Source organism: Doryrhamphus excisus, chromosome 14 (assembly GCF_030265055.1).
Source record: "Doryrhamphus excisus isolate RoL2022-K1 chromosome 14, RoL_Dexc_1.0, whole genome shotgun sequence".
Taxonomy (NCBI): Eukaryota; Metazoa; Chordata; class Actinopteri; order Syngnathiformes; family Syngnathidae; genus Doryrhamphus; species Doryrhamphus excisus.
The window spans coordinates 7,352,718-7,375,119 of record NC_080479.1 but is presented as its reverse complement, the minus strand read 5'-3'; the positions used below and the strand labels follow the sequence as shown (position 1 = coordinate 7,375,119).

Genomic DNA, 22,402 nt, shown 5'->3' with positions numbered 1-22,402 from the left:
TTGGCTGGAAAGAGCTGACGTATCAGTGTGCTCATCTATTGTCTGACAGTCCCTTAATAAGCTGTTGATGGCTAACGCCAACTATGCTGGTCCAAACGGACTTGAGACGGGCTGCCATGAGATGAAATCATGATAATACAGTAAACCTCGGATATATCGGAAATTCGCTCACAACGGACAGATAAAAAAGAACCAATTTTTCTGTAATGCATTTCCAATAAAAATTCATTGCATTTTCATTGATTTTTCATTGATTTTTTATAACGGATTTCGCCTATTTCGGACAAAATCTCCAGTCCCGTTCCAATGCATTTCCATTAAATTTCCCTCGCATATATCGGATGGCCGCATCGTGGCGCTCCGATTCGCCGAATCGTGACAGGCCGCTATACGACGTCATTTGCAGCGTTTGCAGCGTTGCTTGTGCGTCCAGGTACATTGGAAACATAGTCAAGGAAGTGCCTTTTTATAACGGATAAAATCCGATTTACGCATATACCGGATATAAATCCGATATATGCGTAAAACGGACATTTTCCGGTATACGCATATAACGGATTTCGCTTATATCGGACAAAACCAGTGGGAACAATTGAATCCGATATATCCGAGGTTTACTGTATGTGACAATATATACCAGTCATGCAATATTTCCTTTCATATGCCGTCTTTCACTCCTGACACCACAAGTGTTTGTGTCATGTTATCAACCGGACACCGCTCGCAATTGTTCGGGAGATCAGTGGCACTCGTGCACACAGAGGCTACCTGCTGCTGAAGGAATAATGGAGACAATGAAGGCATGTTCCGCTCTTAAGAGGGATCATGACTGGGATGTCGAGGGCTGCTAAGTTAGTTGAAACAACTTTATCTTCGTGTATTCGTTTTTTTTGTAGGTTAAGTCGTTTTTTTTATCAGATAACTAAAGGCGGGCTGCACGGCAGTCGAGTGGTTAACGCGCAGACCGCACAGCTAGGAGACCAGAGTTCAATTCCACCCTCGGAGTTTGCATGTTCTCCCCGTGCATGCGTGGGTTTTCTCCGGGTACTCCGGTTTCCTCCCACATTCCAAAAACATGCTAGGTTAATTAGCCACTCCAAATTGTCCATAGGTATGAATGTGAGTGTGAATGGTTGTTTGTCTATATGTGCCCTGTGATTGGCTGGCCACCAGTCCAGGGTGTACCCCGCCTCTAACCCAAAGACGGGTGGAATAGGCTCCAGCACCCCCCCAACCAAAGGATAAGCGGTAGAAGAAAATGAATGAATAACTAAAGGCAAGCCTTTTTGATTCTGATCCAGGTCCAATAAATTTCTACATTTCTACTGTCATCCCAAACGGTTGCTTTACGGAACTCCATTGAAATTCCAGCAATTTTGCAGCAGTCTGATAAAACCTTTTTAAGCCAAAGTGTGCATTTGCGTCAACAGAACTGGTCTAGCCGATCCATGTTGCCGGCTGGGGTGATTCTTAACGATGGCAACGTTTTGCTCAATGACCCTTAATCGGTTACAAAAACACTAAAACAAGCCAGTTCCGTCAAATGCGGCAAGGTGTGACTCCACCGCAGGAACTTTGACAAAGGACAGAAATGGCAGGATGATCGGATAAGGATCGATTCCATCAGGCACACAACTGGATACGCAGCAGTGGCGGTTGTCTGGGATGTTTGTGGATGTCGTGTTAATTGTCCCATTATATTCCCATGCTGTTGCTACATCCTACAAATTAGGACATGGCCTGACCGAGAGAAGGCTGCCTACATTTGTTTATTTTTAGGCAAAAGATAAGTTGGACAGGAAACCGATCCCTAATCTAACCCAGATCCACTTGTCACCAGCCTCTGATTCCCTGCGCCGTACTGCAAAGACAAAACCTCTGCTTTTGTCAAAGTAAGCAACCCCAAAACTCCTTGGCAACGGCCAAAACAAACCCCCTTTGAAGGAAGTCTGAGGTTTGGACGGAATCGGAACGCTTCTTTGTTACTCTGACAAACCTATTCTCAGAACGACTTTCCCAACTGAATAGCACCAACACCCCACTAAGCGTCCACTACCTTTGGAGTTAGTAGGAAGTTAGTAGTGGGTTCATCAGGACTTTATTGGACAACTTTGGTGGGACAGTTTGGGGTAGGAGCCAGTTTCACTGAGAGAAGGATGTTGAACAGATGTTCTTCAAAGCTAGTTGGGGTAAAAACAGAGGTGACTTCCACCCGCCGTTTGCAAATAGTATTTGTCCAAGCAAAACACCGGGCCTTGTTTTTGCGTGCTGCACACTTGCACACAGACTAAACTTTCAGCAAAGACAAGAGACGAGGCCGAAGGTTTAAGCAAACAGGCCAAGAAGGCCAAGGTCGCAGGGTAAAAAGGTCTACCCGTTGAAGGCTACCCTATTAGCTGCCTCTTTTTAGCTCTTTCTGTAACTTTAGAAGGCACAGAAAAGAGAAAGACGTGTGTTCATGTCTGGTATAAGGGTTGTGGATAGAAAAAAAATGCTTTTTTTTTTTTTAGGCTTAATGTTTGTTTTCCTCTGACGAATAGGCTAGCCTAGCATGATGATGCTAGTGTAATGTTAGCACTGTAGCTCACGTAGCGATTCAAGTGTTGCTAATGTTTCCGGGAGACAGATTCGTGAGCATTAAACATTAAGGCTGACTAAAAGCACTTCAACCTGGCTAAATTGTAGGATCAAGGCTAGTCACACCTCCGGCGTACAAATGTCAAATTGGTGAAAAATAGCATACCGTATTTTCTGTATGAGTATAAGTCGCATTTTTTTAGGGTAATTTATTTTACAAACTACTTTACCAAAACAAGGAAGGCAAGTTGTAACAATAAAAGAATAGAGAACAGGCTGAATAGGTGTAAGATATGCTAACACAATGGTTATTCAGCTACACAAAAAATAAACATGAACAGAAAAGGTGTCCAGTGTTTATGTAACATAAACACTTTTTTCATTTATAAGTCGCTCTGGAGTATAAGTCGCATTTTTTGCGGGTAATTTATTTTACAAACTACTTAAACCAAAACAAGGAAGGCAAGTTGTAACAATAAAAGAATAGAGAACAGGCTGAATAGGTGTAAGATATGCTAACACAATGCTTATTCAGCTACACACAAAATAAACATGAACAGAAAAGGTGTCCAGTGTTTATGTAACATAAACACTTTTTTCATTTATAAGTCGCCCTGGAGTATAAGTTGCATTTTTTGCGGGTAATTTATTTTAAAAACGACTCTTGGAAGGCAAGTTGAACAGGCTGAATAGGTGTAAGATATGCTAACATGGTTATTCAGCTACACAAAAAATAAACATGAACAGAAAAGGTGTCCAGTGTTTATGTAACATAAACACTTTTTTCATTTATAAGTCGCTCTGGAGTAAAAGTCGCATTTTTTGCGGGTAATTTATTTTAAAAACAACTTGACCAAAACAGACATTACGTCCTCTTGGAAGGCAAGTTGAACAGTCTGAATAAGTGTAAGATATGCTAACATGGTTATTCAGCTACACATAAAATAAACATGAACAGAAAAGTCATTTATAAGTCGCTCTGGAGTATAAGTCGCAGGAATAGCCAACCTATGAAAAAAAGTGTGACTCATAGTCCGGAAAATACGGTAATACTGTAGCTTTAAGAGGCTTGCTAGCAGTGCCAGCTAAAGCTAAACCAAATGTGCTTGCAGACGGCCAGATCGCCACTCAACAACTTACCCAACAACTCGGAGGCTACAGTTGCTTGGAGATCAAACGTTGAGTGAGATTGCCGTTTCACCAACCGCCCTCGCTCCGCACTCGGCTGCTCGGTATCCGTTAAACTCCAACTCCGACAAATGCAGCACGGACGATTTTGCTGATCATCGAATAAGAGGAGGAGACAAATGGCAAAGATGACATCATTTCTTACTTTGGTGTTTTGATTAATCGTTAACGGCTCACACGGACGCACATCCACGTCTGTTGTGCTTTTGAGGATTGCGCAAGAGCTTGACCTGAACGTGACCCCTTCGAGCTGTGGAAGGCAGGAGCCGAGAGGAAACGATAAATGTTTTCTCAGTCCTCCTCGGTTTTGGCTTCTAATTTATTCAAGTGTCTTATTTCATGGTATTGTCAACAATGAGTGGAGCCGTGACCCGGGTCTAAATGATGTTACGGCCACGTTTGCGGGGCCCAAGTTGGCCAGGATTTATTATTTCCTCCCTTTTGAAAAGAAATGGAGAGCGCAGGTAAGACATCCAATTTCCTCCTGCTGGAATTTCCACTACTTGTCTTGGAGCGTGATTGTTTTTGTGAAATACATTCTCATCTTATTATTTTCTCTTGGGTTTGGGTCTCGGTGCCCCCCCCCCCCCACCCTACCCCCCTGAGTCATTTCCAGTGTACACTGGCGCATACTAGAAACCCGAGTGTGTGTCTGTTTTTGTGCATTCTCCATCTGGCCTCTCCTGTGCGGCAGCCAAAAGGCTTCTGAGAACATTTGTGTGTTTGCACTTCTGTCCACACACTGGATGTCAACATGCCAGTGCTGAGTCATGGTAGCCGTAGCCTTAAAAGCCTGACCCCCAATAATAATTAGCACCGGGACTTCATCCCAGCCGGGGGAAAGCTGATTTAGTCCCGGGGACACTGGATTTAGGGATAAATCTCTCCATCAGCGTGTCGAGAAACCCCCTGGTTGTGTTCATTCCAGGGTGCATGTCGTGTTTTGTCATTTTTGCGTGTTGGAAGCCTCCCAGTGGATGATTAACTGGCATGCCAGCCGCACATACCACGACAGAGCCAAGGCCTTTCTTCCTCATACCAGCCGTTCTGTCGGCCAGGGGAAGGCACTGACGCTTTGTCCCATTTTGGCGCTGATTACAGACGCTCGCATGTGTCTGGCGGTTCTCTCCATCATTTTCCCACCCAGAAATACAGTTTTATGTTTCATCGTTCAGGTTAGCGGCGTAAAAACATTTGGACGCCCGTCCCATTATGCAAACGTATCGGGGTGGAGCTACACCGGAATCCAAACAGAGAAGGCAAAAACGTCATTGGTAAAAATGCAGAAGTCGTAATACAGTTAAGGGTTCTTTGTACTTTGCACGACTGTACTGCGTCATTGTTGGATTGTCCTTTAGCAAGGCACGCCTTAAAATACACACGTGACTGAACTCGGAATCTCAGGAATTCAAAATCAAGAACACAAATTGTAAATACTGTACGTAAACGAAACAAAGGATGTGACACCGTTATTGAGTCTTTGTACGGCTAATGTCTGTGTGCCGTACTGTGCTGCGTCATTGTTGGATTAGGCACTCCTTCAGATGTGTACATGGTTGAACGACTCGGAATTTGACCTAAAACCCTGAGCAAAATAAGAACCATTGTCCTGAACGTAAAGGAAAACAGGACAAGATGCAATCCAAGTTCCAAGGTTTTGTTTTTGCACAGCCTTCCACTCGAGTACCCGTGGTTCGAAACCGCAGAGAAACAAGTCATCCAGTTCTCCTGCCGGTAAAGGGTTAAGGAGATGATGCACCCATTCTCTCCGGGTTCCTGACGGATGCCCCATGCTTCAAGTCTAAAGCCCGACAAAACCCTGCACCTCATCTGTCATCTGACCGCTCAAAGGATTTAACTTACAGATCCCCAGTGAGTCTGGGGGGGTAGAAACTGCTGCAGACAGTCTGGAATCATCTTGGCAGCCTCCAGAAAGAAGGAGGAAACTGTACAGATTGAGAACGCCTCCACCCTGCGGTTGGTTGGTTCGCGTTGGTTGGGTGGTTGGTTCATTGGTTGCTTGATTGGGTGGTTGGTTGGTGGGTTGGTTGATTGGCTGGTTGGGTGGTTGGTTCATTGGTTGGGTGGTTGGTTCAGGTTGGTTGGTGGGTTGGTTGGTTGGGTGGTTGGTTCATTGGTTGCTTGGTTGGGTGGTTGGATGCTATCCTTTGCTGCAACGTGAGCAGAAATCAGAGAAAGTGTCGGCGGAAGACTGAAAGGAACCTTTTGGGTTTGGGTTTTATTGTTCCCTTTGAAGCCACATCTGCGTCACATGCACGGGAACCTTGGCCACCTCTGGAAAGGCTTCATCTCTCGCAAAAAGGGCCGCGTCCAAACGCTGTTGGGAACCAGCTGTGCCTGCATTTGGCCCGGCGCATCCCTGATCTCAACTGAATACATCCGCGTCTCCACTTGGAAAAGCGGCTGCTTTTTAAAGAGGCGCGTGTGTGGGCCATGCAGTAAAAACCTGCGTGTGGCCTTCCTCCATAAGGTCCTGTAGACGATGGTCTCCCTTGACGGGAGGTGGCTGGTGCCTCTCTTTGTGCCCCACAGCAGCGTGGCCCGGCCGTAAATCAGGGAGCACCAATCCAAGCATGCAGCCAGACGCCATCATTTTCTGATCACAACCCCACCGTAGCACCAACAACCTTTTCTTTCAAGTTTTCTCTCCTGGTCTCCAAGCCACTGGGAGGGGGGCAGGGCACTCCTCCGTCTTTTTAATTAAACTGGTAAGGGTTTGTTGTGTTTGGCAAACCTGCATGTGTGTTTGTGTTTCCTCGGGCTTTCATTTTGCTTTACGACCACGCTTTGAACCTTGACCCCCTGCCTTCTCCTCCCCCGCAGGGAAATTTTCCAGACATTGTTGGGCAGTGATTTGGTGTCAGGGTTTCTTCAATTTGTCGCCCTTTACGAGCACCTTCGTTTTTGCATATTCACACACATTAGAATCTATGCTAGCCGTTTGTTGAACACATCTGCTTGCCATTCAGCCCTGCCATCACGTCAGGATTCTTCAAATAAGTTCTTCTATTCTCCGAATGTGATGATTATATGAGGTCCAAATGGCTCTACGGGGGGTTGCTGACCCCCACTTTAAAGCAGCCGATCATTGGATAAGTTGATTTTTGTATCTTTAATAATGTGGCCAGGTGGCACGGCGATCGAGTGGTTAGCGCGCAGACCTCACAGCGAGGAGACAAGGGTTCAATCCCACCCTTGGTCATCTCTGTGTGGAGTTTGCATGTTCTCCCCGTGCATGTGTGGGTTTTCTCCCGGTTCTCCGGTTTCCTCCCACATTTCAAAAACATGCTAGGTTAATTGGCCACTCCAAATTGTCCATAGGTATGAATGTGAGTGTGAATGGTTGTTTGTCTATATGTGCTTTGTGATTGGCTGGCCACCAGTCCAGGGTGTACCCCGCCTCTCGCCCAAAGACAGCTGGGATAGGCTCCAGCACCCCGCGACCCTGAATGAATGAATGAATAATAATGTGGCCCTTAGTGACCACATGGTCATGGAAGTCCATTGCACTGCACAGAACCAATATTGGAATAGCGGAAAGGAACGACACTAAGGTAAGGGTGTATCAGGAGGTTGCCTACAGCCACAAATGTTAATGACAATGTTTGTCAACTGACATCCCTAGACCCGCAGTCAAAGTTCTTCCCCTAAAGTTGGGTCAACGTTATATAGACCAGAACCATGATGGACCTGAAGGGAAAGGGTGGTTTCCTGTGCCGCAGCGGAGGGAACATGGATGGACTCTGAATGGGTCTTGTGGCTTTTCTGAGGGGCCGAGTTGCCGGTTAGCGTTGTGGCTGCTCGCTGTGTGACTCCTCCTTAATTACAGCTCTGCTCCAGCAAAGCGAGGCCGGGCTTGCATCTGAAATCTCGCTCATCGACGCAAGCGTGGACAAAAGAATTGTGTCTCTCTCTCTCTCTCTCTCGCAGGGATTACATCATTTTCTTGCTATAAAGGAGCCACGGCGCATCTCTTCACCAAACAGCCCGTTAATGTCTACATTCCATGGCAACTTGCTTTCTTCATTTAAATCTTAATAATCCTCGGCATACATTTGCCGTGCTAAGATGCCAACAAGTGGCTTTGCTGAGAGCCGAGGTTTGCAGGCGTCAACTTAGCGTTTCTTCTGCAGAGGGATATTTCTGGGAGTCCATAATTACTAAGTAGACTCACACTCCCCACACCACGGGCAGCCCATCCCACTTCTATATAAAAGGGGTCCCTGCCAGGCACAGGGTATGTTTTGATGAAGTATACATTGCAATGTAGCATGTCAGGTCACTTGTTGTCCATCCGGTCACACGAGAGCCTCAGGAGCTTGTCCTTTTTTAGTGTGTACGGACGTTGCTTTCATCTGCCAGTGCACAAACACATGTTCACTTCCTTTTTCGTGCTTGGCTGCACATCAGAAGCCTGTTTTGTGTGTCGCAGCTCGTACAAGTTTTATGGAACGTCAGATTTATCGCGGTAATTCAGCTGTAAGAATTTGCACAATTGCTGATTATCGATGCAGATTGGAATGCACTACTTCCTTGCAACCAGCAGAGGCGCTAGTGCAGGGGTGGGCAAACTACGGCCCGGGGGCCACATCCGGCCCGCCAAGTGTTTGAATACGGCCCGCCCAATCTTTCAAAAGTATTTAATTTAAACTCAACATACAACCTGGCATCATGGCCTGAGCCAACCTTTTGATGGTTGTATCAATTTCGTTGTTTGACATGGTCTGTTGTTTACAAAGTGCTCCTGAAAAAACAGACACAAGCACATAATAATAATAAAAATTAAAATAATAATTATTATATTATTATTATTATAACTATTATGATTATTATATTAATGCTAATTATATTAATTATATTGTTATATTTGCATATTTTACATAATAATAATCTAATAATTATTATTTTAATTTTATTTTAATTATTATAATATTTTATTATTTTTAAAATATTTAAATATAAAATAATAAATAATAATAGCAGATTGCATGACAATTTTACAGATACAATAATACCAGGTGGACTGTTACGTGTAAAATATATAGTCTGCCCCCCCCGGAAATTTTGTTATATTAATGCGGCCCGCGAGTCAAAAAGTTTGCCCACCCCTGCGCTAGTGTGTGCTATTAACTAGTGTGCTGTCAAAATATATATATATATATATATATATATATATATATAATAATAAAATAGCTTTAAGGATATATTTTATTACACGTATGCTAGCATGTCTTCCGAAGCATTTTCAGCACAACAAATGGGGGTTTCTTACGCCTGGTTTCTTATTGGACATTGGAGCTCCAGTGTGTGCTAAGCCTGACCATATACTGTATATGTAGGTCACAAGGCTAAAACAATGGGACAAGCTGTTGTGCGCCCCCACCACCACCAGCTTAGCTATTGTCCCCCCGTTACTCTTGGTGATTGCACATTACCATCTTCATATGGAAGCACACAATTAGGGTCTGCACCTAGTAACGTGTGAAAGCAGTGTCTACGTAAGGGGAAAAGGGCATGACAAAAACATCCGCTCACAAAAGTTGGCCAGGAATAGTCGAGACACCCACACCGTGAGAAGACTGTGGCCTTTATCTCTCCGCCCCATCCCCCCTGCCCCATTCTAAACACGTGGGCCACGCCGTTGGTGGCTTGGATCAGGCCACCTCAGCACTTCAGGACGGGAGAGGAAGGAAAGCCGTGGCGCAAGGGGAGGACCGAGCCCTGACTCTTGACTGGCTGGAAAACAATAGGCACATGACAGCTCATGTGGAAATACTCCCACTGACATGTTGGAGGGGATGAAGTCAGCCCCGCAAACGCAGTCAGTGGAGCAAAGTAGGCGAGGTGGGGGGGTTGTCCGGGAAGAAGGCGAGGATGTGTGTCAGCACGCGCAGGAAGTTTTCTTGCTACGCTTGTGTGGTTGCGTGAAAGAGTGTTTTCAGGTGAGCCTGTTGAAGCTCGCCAAGGGTTTGCACCAAACTGAAGGAGGAGGGGGCTCACCTGTGGGACAGGAAGGACCTTTTGTGGGATTAGTGAGTCAAAAACATGTTGGAGAGGGACTATATTGTATATATGAGTTAATGGGGGCTACACAGCGGCCAAGTGGTTAGCGCGCAGACCTCACAGCTCGGAGACAAGAGTTCAATCCCACCCTCGGCTATCTCTGTGTGGAGTTTGCATGTTCTCCGGGTACTCCGGTTTCCTCCCACATTCCAAAAACATGCTAGGTTAATTGGCGACTCCAAATTGTCCATACGTATGAATGTGAGTGTGAATGGTTGTTTGTCTATATGTGCCCTATGATTGGCTGGCCACCAGTCCAGGGTGTACCCCGCCTCTCCAGCACCCCCGTGACCCTCATGAGGAAAAAGCGGTATAAAATGAATGTTACGAAATTGTCCATAGGTATGAATGTGAGTGTGAATGGTTGTTTGTCTACATGTGCCCTGTGATTGGCTGGCCAGCACAGTGGTGAGTGGTTGGCATGTTGGCCACACAGATCGGGGATTTCAAATCTCCGCTTTGGCGTCTCTGTGTGGAGTTTGCATGTTCTCAAAATGAATGAATGAATGGTGCAAAAAATCCTTCAGACAAACTTCAAAGTCTTCCCAGAGTATAAGTATATGCAGTAAGGATCGACCGATACAGTGGCCGGCTGATATATTGGGCCGATATTTGCGTTTTTTCCTTGTATCGGTATCGGCCGATACGTGCGTGGGTTTGCCGATGTATTTTTCCACCGCATGATTTACAGTCAGGCATCCGCCAGTGGAACACAAAGCTGCCTCGGCAGAGGACCGCGCAACACACGTAGTCGCGGTACCCCACCCCCATCAGATCAAGGGCGTGTTTTCACAAGTAATAGAGTTAGCTTGCTTTTAACACTTTACTAAGCCCATCACATTTCACTGGGTGATCGCTAGGCATAACAGTTTAAGTCATGGTGTGTACATGTACATCACATACCAACGCAACAGACGAATAAAAGCACTCTCACTAGTTGAGCAGAACAAGAATGAACAACTATGCAACTTTAAATGCGTGTCGTGTTATGTGTGTGTGCGCTCTCTCCGAGCACGCACACACACACACACACACACACACACACACACACACAGAAGGAATTGGAGCAGCCGTTTCTGCTTATGAGAGGTCTTTATCGTGCACAACACCAACTTTAATGATGAGAGAAATGTTTTATATATCGTACTAAATTGTGTCAGTGTGATGTGTTTGTGTGTGTGTGGAGGCAGGGGGGGGGGGGTGCGCGTCACACTGCGGAGGAGCAGTTATCACATCGATGCTAGATAAATTTAAACTATGACAGAAATGTTTTGCACATGGTTGAATATTTATTCCTTTTAAAGTTGATGATACCGTTTAAATGTGTCTTTAAGAAAGCTGAATTAAAACATGAGACCTGTAATATTTCTTATCATGGTCATTTTTTCATGTAAATTGAGGGATCAAAAGCAGTATCGGCCACAAATAGCGGCCCAAGCAAAATCGGCCATCTGCTGAGGGTGATGGGAAAAAATCGATATCGGCCCCAAAAAAACCATATCGGTTGATCCCTAATATGGAGTACTAGACTCCATATACAGTATTTGTATACGTGTCACAGCAAGGTCCCCTTCAAACGTGAAGGACCAACAAATGACGGATCACTTTGAACCCTCTGATGATAATATTTCCTCTGGTTGTGCACAAATCAAAAGTGACAATGCGGTAAAATGTCTTTGTTATTCTGATGCTAACTCCCCCGTCAAGGGCTAAATATCTCCAGATGCTGCTTCTTTTAGCGCTTCAGCCAGCATGATGTAAAGTGCAGGTCTTGGGTCGCCACGGTGCGTTTAGGAACATCAAGTCGTGATTCGGCTTGATTAATCACAGCTAGTAGCGTTACAACAACAGTGGAGGACATTCTGTGGTGGTCTTGACGTGGCGAGTCTCTGTGGACCAATCAGAAGGTGACTTGGGAGTTCATTGAAGTAGGATTTTAAGTACGAGACCCCACTTACACAGAGACATTGGAGGAACGGTACTGGGACGTAACCCGAGGACCACAGCTTGGTGGACTAGAGGTGGCAAAAAGGTGCATGGTGCAAATATTTGGGTTATTCACTTGTGTTGAAGGAAATGACTCATTTGTTTAACCTGAAGCCGTTTCTTATCTTTTCACGTGGACCCCTGCATTCCTGTTGCGTGTGTGGTTGGGAGCTCATAATCCCGTTTGTCTGCTTGTTGTCCGTCAAGCGCAGCTCGTGAAAGATTAGAAAGTGACCCCAGGACGACTTTAAAAAGGACAAGCATCTCTCCTATGACTCCAGCGATAGCCGGCTATATTTAGCCGGTATTGAGACATCCAAGGGGAGGGACAAGACGTCAGAGGGTTCACTGAATTTGCCGTCATGTGTTTCCCGTTCACGTTCACGTCCCCCTTCCCCCGGAGAAAACCGCCACTTTTTTTTTTTTTGCTTTCATGTGTGTGTTTATTCCTGCTATCTGTCGTCATGGCAACTCCAGCTACACGCCATTCATTCTGCTGGGCTGTAAACTATCTGCCATGGTATGGCTTCCCACTTCTAAAGAGAGCAGGACTTGGAAGTCGTGTTGAGTTGTGGTTTGTTAGCATGGGAAGAGGCAACAAAAAACCATGTATCCGACATGAATCCATCAGTCACGTAACAGAAATGGCGTCGCCTTCAAAGGCGTTTGGTCTGGCATAGCCAACTGATTGGACGTGATTGTTAGCAGATACTCTATCTGGCAAAAGTAGCAAGAATAGAAAGTCAACTTGGGTATACATTAACGTCGGGATCCAATCGATCGGCCACTGATCAGTATCTGCCGATTTCCATGAAAAATCATGTGATCGGTACATGCTGATAAATGCCTTTCACCGCCGATCACAAAAGCCGAACACCAGTGGCGTACAGGCGTATGGCGTACGGTGTATGGCAGGCTAGATTTGTGGTCTCCAGATGGTAAATATTTAGTGTCAGCACCTTTGTTACCTCGTGCTGCCTTGATCCTCTTGGGCATGGAATTCACCATAGATGATTGGGCTCCTTATGTTGGAAAACTCCAATGTGGTCCAGAATTCCTGTTTTTTTTTCTCAATGAACCGTAGCTCCCCCAATGCCAACAGCACTCATGCACACTCCCCCACCATGCTAAACATAGGTTGTGTTAGAAACCGCATACTTACCTTCTACTTATACTAACTCTTTGAGTATGCAGTGTGTCTACACGGGCAGTAGGCCATTTTGGAGTATGTGAGAAGTTCCCGGATGCATACTGCCTTCGCCAGAAATGTTGAGTATGTATCATCAGCTTACTACTCATACCCAAATTACCCAGGATGCAACGCAACGTGACGTCACCGGGACGAGATCAGTCCAAACGGCGGTGTCAAGCAGAATATATTGCGAGTTGTTGGCTTCTTGTTTTCAAAGTAAAAGCAGTGATTTATCACTATGTGTTTTTTTTCTATGAGAAAAGTAAGGGGGTGTTTTATTTTGTGAAAATAACCTGAAGTGAGTTGCTCACTTCGGCTAGCTTAAATTTTGCCGAAATTGTCTAAACAGCCACTTTCTCGCCTGATTTTTTTTTTTTTTAATCTCAATAAAATGATGTATTTAAAGAGTTTAGAGCTAAAGTGAAATCAGCTTCAGCCTGTCCATTTCGGCTCGGGTAGGAGCGCAATGCATTGTGGGTTATCATGTAGTACGCTGCAGTGTAAACGCTTTGCATACTGTCTGATGGATTGGGTATGCAGTATGGAGTGTGGATAGTATGGGCATGGAAGTATGTAGTAGTTAGTATGCGCTTTCCAACACAGCCACAATTGTCTTGCCCAGGGGCGTCACTCGGTTCTGAGGGCAGGGGGGGCTTAGCCCCATGGAGATACACAGGATATGAATGAATGTAGTAGACATTAGGAAATCCAAAAAACAAATAACGACCATTAATATACATATATACTACAGTAAACCTCGGATATATCGGATTCAATTGTTCCCACTGGTTTTGTCCAATATAAGCGAAATCCGTTATATGCGTATACCGGAAAATGTCCGTTTTACGCATACATCGGATTTATATCCGGTATATGCGTAAATCGGATTCTATCCGTTATAAAAAGGCACTTCCTTGACTATGTTTCCAATGTACCTGGACGCGCAGGCAACGCTGCAAACGCTGCAAATGACGTCGTATAGCGGCCTGTCACGATTCGGCGAATCGGAGCGCCACGATGCGGCCATCCGATATATGCGAGGGAAATTTAATGGAAATGCATTGGAACGGGACTGGAGATTTTGTCCGAAATAGGCGAAATCCGTTATAAAAAATCCGATATATGCAATGAATTTTTATTGGAAATGCATTACAGAAAAATTGGTTCTTTTTTATCTGTCCGTTGTGAGCGAATTTCCGATATATCCGAGGTTTACTGTATATTGTTATATTATATAATAATCATTATTCATTAGCTTATTATTCCTATCATCATTATTCTTCTTTTTGATTATTACTACTACTAGTAGTAGTATTAGTAGATCATAAATTAATAACAGGTAATGTGAATATTTATTTTAACTCCTACTCTTGCCCTATTATATAAAATTTGTCAGAAATGTTTTCATTTAAAAAATCAATAAAAGATATCAAATTATTTAGGGGGCTTAAGAACATTTTAGGGGGACTGAAGCCCCCCTAAAATAGGCTTGGTGACGCCACTCACTTGTTGATGACTTTCTATAGTGTAGTAAAAGACAATGGCTGCTCAATGTTCCAGTGGCTCGTGATTCCAGTCCACGTCGGGGGTGAGTGGAGCGTGCGGTGCTGCAGGCTGCTACCTGTGGACCAGATGCCGCTGGAGTCCTTGTGCAGCTGAAATGGACAACATGTGAGGAAGGGGAGCGGCGTTCAGTAATATAATTGTTCCTATTGAGAGACGCAAGGAATGCTTTGATGTCGTAACTTTAACCCTCCCTCCTTACCAACCCCTTTCCTTTTTGAATACGCTCTCCTTTTTGGGCTTAAGCTTGTGATTAGCCCATCGTGTCGGCGCATATTAATTACACAGAGGCCGACACCTGCAGAGAATCCTGCACTCCGTCCCCACCCCGGCGTGCAGGCCCAGGCGGTCCCGGTTTAAGTCGTCCCAGATGTGTGCCTGCCGTCGGAATATTTGCAGGGAGTTGAGGAGCGGCAGGGGCGCGGCACCAAGTGAGTGGGAGGGGCGGGGCGCACGCATGCTTTTATCGGCAAGAAAACTCGTTTTACCTCATTCTCCCGAGGAAATTCTTCTACCCGACTAACCGGATTCTTCAACAGTTTCATACGTTTGCTTCCGTATTGACGACAACACACCAACAAAAGTGTACTTTAAAAATGTCTTGGTCTCTTTGGGACTGATTGGGACTGATCCCTCCATCATTAATCCTAGAAAATGTGACAATGGTGTATGTAAAGGCGCCAGACCCTGAGGTTCAGAGCTAAACATATCCACAATAACAATACAGGAACTCCAGCACAGAGATTGTTGACGTGAGCCTGTCCGCCTAGCAACACTCCTACTGCACCGCTAACTTTGCCACTGGAGGGAACCTCACTCCAACAGTTTGTAGCCTCTTGCTAAATTGGTCCGCAACAATCTTGCTCTTAAGCAGGCTGCAAAAAGTGGCTTGTTGCTCGAACATGTACTTCCTGTTTAGGCAAGCGTACTTATTACGGTTTTTAATGAAACAACTCTTGGAGTAAGGAGGCCTAACATCCCAGGAAGACCCACCAGAAGCTGGAACTTGACCTAGCCTCAAGGGCTCGAGGATTTTTTTTTCTCCCCAAATTCCGTTTTTTTTTTTTCATTTGAAATTTTGAACTGAAATTGGGTATTGTCCTCATTTCTAAGGACATCTGTATTCGGTGTTCCGACCTCAGCCCGACCTCGCTGCCAGGTACATTCTGCACTTTTGTTGCCAGGTGTGTGATAATTCCGCAACACAACATTCCTATTTCTCCAGGGACACACCTGCCAACAGCCGGAGTCAAACTTCCAACCTTCTCATGACGCGGTTGGTGTTTACGCTTTCTTTCTGTTTTGTTTAGTTTTTTTATAACAACTACCTACACTTATTGAAGCGGTCCATATTTCCATCCAGGCCCTCCCTCAAAGAATGTGAAATATGTTGCCTTTTTGCTCCGTCTGGTCTTCTTTTTCCATGTTAGCGCTTTGCTGGATGTGCCTTGGCAGCCGTCCGGCTCTAAACACACAGATTGCCTTCCAGGGCCGTCTCCGATGTGGACCAGGGAGACGTCCAAGTCCTCCCTTTTTTTATTTGAAGATAGGTGGGTACTTGAAAGGTACTCGCCGTGCTTTTATGGAGACGGAATGTAGTTTCAGGGAGAGAAACAAAGGAATTTCCACGGTTGGCTCCTTTTTCTGCGCCGGAGCCGGCAGGAGGATCTCAAAAAGCAGCAATTTTGGCATCCCACGCTGCGGGGAAAGGGCAGCACAAAAGCCGTCTGAATGACATTTAATGATATACTAACTCAACAATGCCGGAGAACAAATTTAGCTTTGCAGTGACGCTTCTCCGCTTCCGTTCTGCGTGTCGCGTTGTGTTTAGGTCACATTGTGGGTTCACCCAGGTGTGTTTAAGTGTGAGTGTGTGTGTGGGGGGGGGGCGATCAGGAATGAATCCCACTGCCACAGCAGCCAGTGACCTCATGCTCGCACTATTCACGAGTCGCCCTAGTGTGCCTCATCACCCCCCCCCCCCCCCCCTTTTTCTCCAGCGATTATGGGCTCTTCTGTCACTAAGCACTTTGTCACGCCATCATGAGGGTTTTTTTGGGGAGGTGGGCTTGAGGGGGGGGCGTCAGAAGTGTTGCCGGGGTGCAGGAATGCGACTTGCATGAAATGAATGGGCTGCTGTGTGAGCGTTCAGTCTGGACGTATAGCGTACTTCTGCTGTAAGCGCTCCATGTGGTTTATGGAGTTGACGTATTAAGTAAGAAAGGGTTGAATTATAGCATATATAGCAGGCTAATGTATGTTGACAACTGTGGCTGGAGGCAACCTCTTTTTTTTTTTTTTTACTTCACAATATGGCAGTGCTGCACTTGAAGTCTCATCAGTAGCCACGTATACATGGACCCAAATATTCCAATTGCATTCGCTTTATTTGCTCAAACGGAAAGAATGGAACCTTTGTATACACCTCATTCCCAAAGAAAAGTACCAATCCCAATAAATATACAGTAAACCTCGGATATATCGGATTCAATTGTTCCCACTGGTTTTGTCCGATATAAGCGAAATCCATTATATGTGTATACCGGAAAATGTCCGTTTTACGCATATATCGGATTTATATCCGGTATATGCGTAAATCGGATTTTATCCGTTATAAAAAGGCACTTCCTTGACTATGTTTCCAATGTATCTGGACGCGCAGGCAACGCTGCAAACGCTGCAAATGACGTCGTATAGCGGCCTGTCACGATTCGGCGAATCGGAGCGCCATGATGCGGCCATCCGATATATGCGAGGGAAATTTAATGGAAATGCATTGGAACGGGACTGGAGATTTTGTCCGAAATAGGCGAAATCCGTTATAAAAAATCCGATATATGCAATGAATTTTTATTGGAAATGCATTACAGAAAAATTGGTTCTTTTTTATCTGTCCGTTGTGAGCGAATTTCCGATATATCCGAGGTTTACTGTATAATCGGATTTACGGGGGTGGAATATTCCTTTCTCCAATCCGATTGAGGTATCTTGTACCTGCTCAAACGGAAAGTTCTTCTTTGTGGTGTTTTTCTTTTTCTGTTGTTTATTGGCGGTTGGCAAGCAGCTTTGGTGTGCATTAGCGCCATCTGTGGAACAGAATCTAAACCCTTCTATACTTTATTCACAAGTCCAGTTTTATTAAAAAAGAAAATATATATATATATAAAACATGTCCCGAGTTTAATTATAAAATATTAGCAAGATTGAATTTGATCTTTTCCTGTTTAAATTGATCCCGGGTGCGTTCTTTCAGCGCATGCTCAGATATGACGTAACACGCAGATCCAGACCTTCTTCACTTTTAAAAATGGAGGCCAGCAATCGGCATTGGACTGCTAAGCAAAGTTTGTTTTTGATCCAAACTAAATTTCAAGACCAAACGAAGAAAAAACCTGGCAATACGGAGTTATTCCAACAAGTGGAAGAAAAACTCGGTATCACGTGATGTTGATGTTTACGTTTTACTGGGCATGCCCCATTGACTATTCTGTTTGATTATAGCGTCGCATTTAGACAAGAGATTGGAATATTCCTTTCCATGGATACCATTGTTTTCGGAAAGGTCATCCGGAAAGAGAAAAACTCCTCATGTAAACGTGGCCAATGATTGGCATCCCTAGCTTTACTGTACCCAACCTCGATGTAGCGAACTCGATGTACACACACAACATGCTGGAGACGTGAAACGACCCGCCTGACCCTTTTGGTCGTAGCACGTTTGGTCGTGTTTACATGCCGCACACATCTGGTTCCCACTGAAAACGAGTGTTTTGTTTCGCTTGATTTCCGTATCGTCCGCGTCCGAGTGTGTGAAGTGCTGCCAGGAGCAAGTGTGCAGCGGGGCGGCCATAAAAACTTCTTCTTTGTACTGTGGTTGGGCGGGGGGTGGGGGGGTCAACGAGGCAAGCAGGTCCAGTGGAACACGGCCAAGCTGGTACACTAGTGAGTCTCATTTAAGTTACTTCCTGTTTGGTCATGTGACCCTCCCTGACTTTATCTTAATTAGCCGGTTGCTGTGAGGCGTGGGGGGGGCTTCAACCTGTTCACATTTTTTAGCTACATTCCAGGGTGGGGGGGTCACATGCTCACATGGAAGCCGTCTCTTCACCTCTGACCTCTACCCCCTGACCTTGCACGGAGTTTCAGGGGGAGTTTCATTTTCTGAGAACTCTATTGGGGGGGTTGGCTTTTATTTTGAAGGGATGACATGTTGTTGTTGCATTAATTACACTGACTGTGCTTCAGTGTGGAATGAATCCCTGCCAAGTTGGACTTGTAGTACTCCCTGCGTCCACTAGTCCTGAGCACTGATCCTGGCTTAATAAAGGTTGGGAGACACAGGCTGAGTCAACATTCCCCACAGGAAGATGGAGGAGGGGGGGAGGGTCCAGGGAGAGGTCGTATCTTCATGATGAGTCAGCAATTTCAGCGGTAGGGAGGGAAAAGATGAAGCGAAGCAGCTGCCCCCCCCCCCTTGCGTAGACCAAAAAGGACAGATCATTCAGGTGTCCCAAAGCAGCGGGTGGGGGCCAGACTTCCTCACTTCCTGTGTCCACATTTCCTGTCTGTCTGAGGAGGGGAGATTAGATAGCTGAGCGCTCGATGGAGGTTACTGCTGGCTCATCTCAGACAAGCCCGTGCATGCGCGTGCGCCATCAAGGTGCATCATCTGCACTCCACGCTGTCACCTCCATTTTAATCCGCCAACATGTTTAGACTGGCTGTGTCCCTGAAGAATCTCTCTCTCTCTCTCTCACTCGCTCTCTCTCTTTTAGGGAGCGTTATCACTTCCACCATGAAGGCCTCCATTGTTTGATCGCTCCCAAATTTGGCTGCTGTTTGTCTTAGATGGAGAGATTTTACAACCACGCCAACCTAAAAGACAATTCTTTGTAATAAGTTTGTCATAAGATGAACATTTAATGGAAATGGTTTCATTTCATTTGAACATGCATCAGATTACAATTGAATGCATCACATAATCAGTTCCCAGTTCCACATGTCCGAAAGGAGTAGGAAGAAGCAAAGCTTATTAAATCCTACCCCTCCATCTGGTACTTTTACAATCAGTAACTGTTACATTTGTTCACTTCCTGCTTTCCATAATATAGTTTAAGGGGGTTTTTTGTTTGTTTTTTTTTATAACGCACCTCATACCGAAGTATGAGGTGATATGAGCATCCAATGCCATAATGTGTACCATAGTGCGTGTCAATATAGTGATATATATAGCACATCATGACTGGTTCAAGACTCTTCATCCTTGTATTTAGCAAACATCAACTGCTTGTATTGTTTCTTGAATTGGCTCATCGTTGTGCATTGTTTGAGGTCCTTACTCAATCCATTCCATAGTTTGATTCCACATACTGAAATGCTATGGCTAGCATAACGTAGTCCTAGCATAGAAGTGTTTCAAATGTACTTCTTCCCTGAGATCATATTTCTCCTCTCTTGTAGAGAAGTATTGGATGACATTTTTAGCTAATTGGTTGTTTTTAGCCTTATGCATTATTTTAGCTGTTTGAAGATGAACTATATCAGCAAGTTGAAGTATTTGTGATTTTAGAAATAAGGACTTAGTATGTTCTCTGTAGGCGGCATTATGAATTATCCTTACTGACCTTTTTTGCAGTACATTTAGCCAGTCAAGATTGCTTTTATAGTTATTAGCCCATATTTCCACACAATAAGTAAGATATGGTGGAACCACAGAGAGATAAAGAGTGTGGAGTGATTTCTGATTAAGAATGATTAAGTTTTGCTTTGTTCAATATTGGAATGTTTCTTGCTACCTTATGTTGTATATTTGTAATATGAGGATTCCAGCTCATGTTTTCATTTAGGGCAGGGATTACCAATATTCCAATGCGTTCTAATGGCTCTAGTTGTTCTCCGTAATGTTCTGATGGGAGCCATGTTTAATCTCAATTTAACACCCATGCTGTCAGCCATGTTTCCTCCAAGTGGTCCAGAAATGGGAAATTTGGTTTGGCTTGAGTTTGCATTGTGTGCTGAAGAGGCCAACATGGAGCACTTGGTGTTCTTGGAACCCCCGTAGAGCGTGTCGTACATCAAGACGTTTGGTACTCTTCTCCACAGTAGAAAATGCTGTACTGTTCAGCGTAAAAAGGGTTTTCGTCGTCCCAAAAGCCGCCATCTTGGGAGCCGAAAGCAGGGTCACTTCATGTACGTGTGTGTTGTGTACGAGAACGTGCTGCACACATTTGGCACCTTTTTAGGTGTAAAATACATGAATTTATGATGAGTGGCCACTTGGAAAATAGGTCATTATTTGAAAAATTACTTTTGGGCGTATAGTTTTTTTGTTCCCTTTAACAATTTTTTACTAAATTTTGTGCCTCTCACGTCTCTTTGCAGAAGAGGTGGACTACGCCAACTTTGGCACCAACACCCTCACGCGCAAGAAGAAGGCAGTGGTCACCCTGCGTAACAATGACCTCAACCGCAAGCGGCCGCACATCCGCATCGGCATGCCGCAGGACTTCCGACCCGTCTCCTCCATCATCGACGTGGACATCCTGCCGGAATCCCACCGCCGCGTCCGCCTGTACCGCCACGGCTCGGACAAACCGCTGGGATTTTACATCCGCGACGGAACCAGCGTCCGCGTGACGGCCCACGGCTTGGAAAAAGTGCCGGGGATCTTCATATCCCGGCTGGTTCCCGGCGGCCTGGCGGAGAGCACCGGGTTGTTGGCGGTCAACGACGAGGTCCTAGAAGTCAACGGCATCGAGGTGAGCGGCAAGTCGTTGGACCAAGTCACCGACATGATGATCGCCAACAGCCACAACCTGATTGTGACCGTCAAGCCCGTCAACCAGCGCAACAACGTCGTGCGCAGCAGCCGCATCTCCGGCAGCTCAGGGCAGTCGTCGGACAGCAGCGGTTCCGCCGGCTACCCGGCGTTGTCAGCCGCCCCCGCGGGGATGGTGCCGTCCGGGGCTCACGGCTACCAAGACGACCTGGAGAGCGACGACGAGACGGACATCGTCATCGAGAGCAGCCTGAAGCGTCCATCTCAGAGGTCCAACGCTTCCTTGGCGGCCAGCGTGGCACGCTTACAGCAGCAGACGCCCACCACAACCGCCTCGGGTCCTGCGGCACCACCCAGCCCCCCGTCGCGTCCCCCTTCGGTGGTGTCCACCGCTTCCTTCCATTCCCACACAAGCCTCAACGGGGGGTCCCACCACCACCACCAACACAGCAGCCTGAGCTACCAGCTCCTCAGAGACCTCAACCTCCAGCACAGTCAGCCCAGCTCGCAGACACCTTATCACAGCAGCAACCCGGCCCTCCGCCACAGCAACGTGAGCCTGCACAAAATCCTCAACTCCCTGAAAACGGACCAGCGACACAGCCTGGCTCTGCCCAGGGGCGGGGTGGAGGAGGACGGCACCGTCATCACGCTATAATCCTCACAACTCAGACTGGCATACAAATTAAGTTTTATTCTCCACACCGACCGTAATACAAAGAATGGAGGAGCATGTGTTGTACTGTAAATACTCCCAGGACTTTGAAGTGTTTCTTGTCTTGTCTTGTCAAAAAAAATGTATGTTTGTATGTAATAATGCATCGGAACAAATACCTGTCTCCCTGCCACTGTATGCTGTATTTTTCCTAAGTGACCACTTTTTTCTCCTGATTCTTAATACTGGGACCAAACTGGGTAAATCTGTATTTCTTATATTTGGATAAATACATGCATAGAGTCTGGTTTTTAATTGTTCTTTTATGCTTTTTGATGATCAAACTCTTTTATCTGTTTCAATAAATTATTCTAAGTAA

At 45.5% G+C, this 22,402-nt stretch overlaps 1 protein-coding gene and 1 long non-coding RNA gene across 4 annotated transcripts in view; one reads left to right on the top strand and one right to left on the bottom strand.

Moving 5' to 3' along the window:
• Window positions 1-3,876, bottom strand: part of LOC131101603 (uncharacterized) — a 13,639-nt gene extending 9,763 nt beyond the window's left edge. For all 3 annotated transcript variants that reach the window (XR_009119243.1, XR_009119242.1, XR_009119244.1), the window contains exon 1: window positions 3,718-3,876. This is a non-coding gene — a long non-coding RNA (uncharacterized LOC131101603). The remainder of the gene's footprint in view (window positions 1-3,717) is intronic.
• The window catches only part of pard6gb (par-6 family cell polarity regulator gamma b), a 27,218-nt gene extending 4,816 nt beyond the window's left edge, over window positions 1-22,402 (top strand). The window contains exon 3 of the mRNA XM_058046873.1: window positions 20,972-22,402. Coding sequence (XP_057902856.1) covers window positions 20,972-22,026 — 1,055 coding nt within the window. The 3' untranslated portion in view covers window positions 22,027-22,402. The remainder of the gene's footprint in view (window positions 1-20,971) is intronic.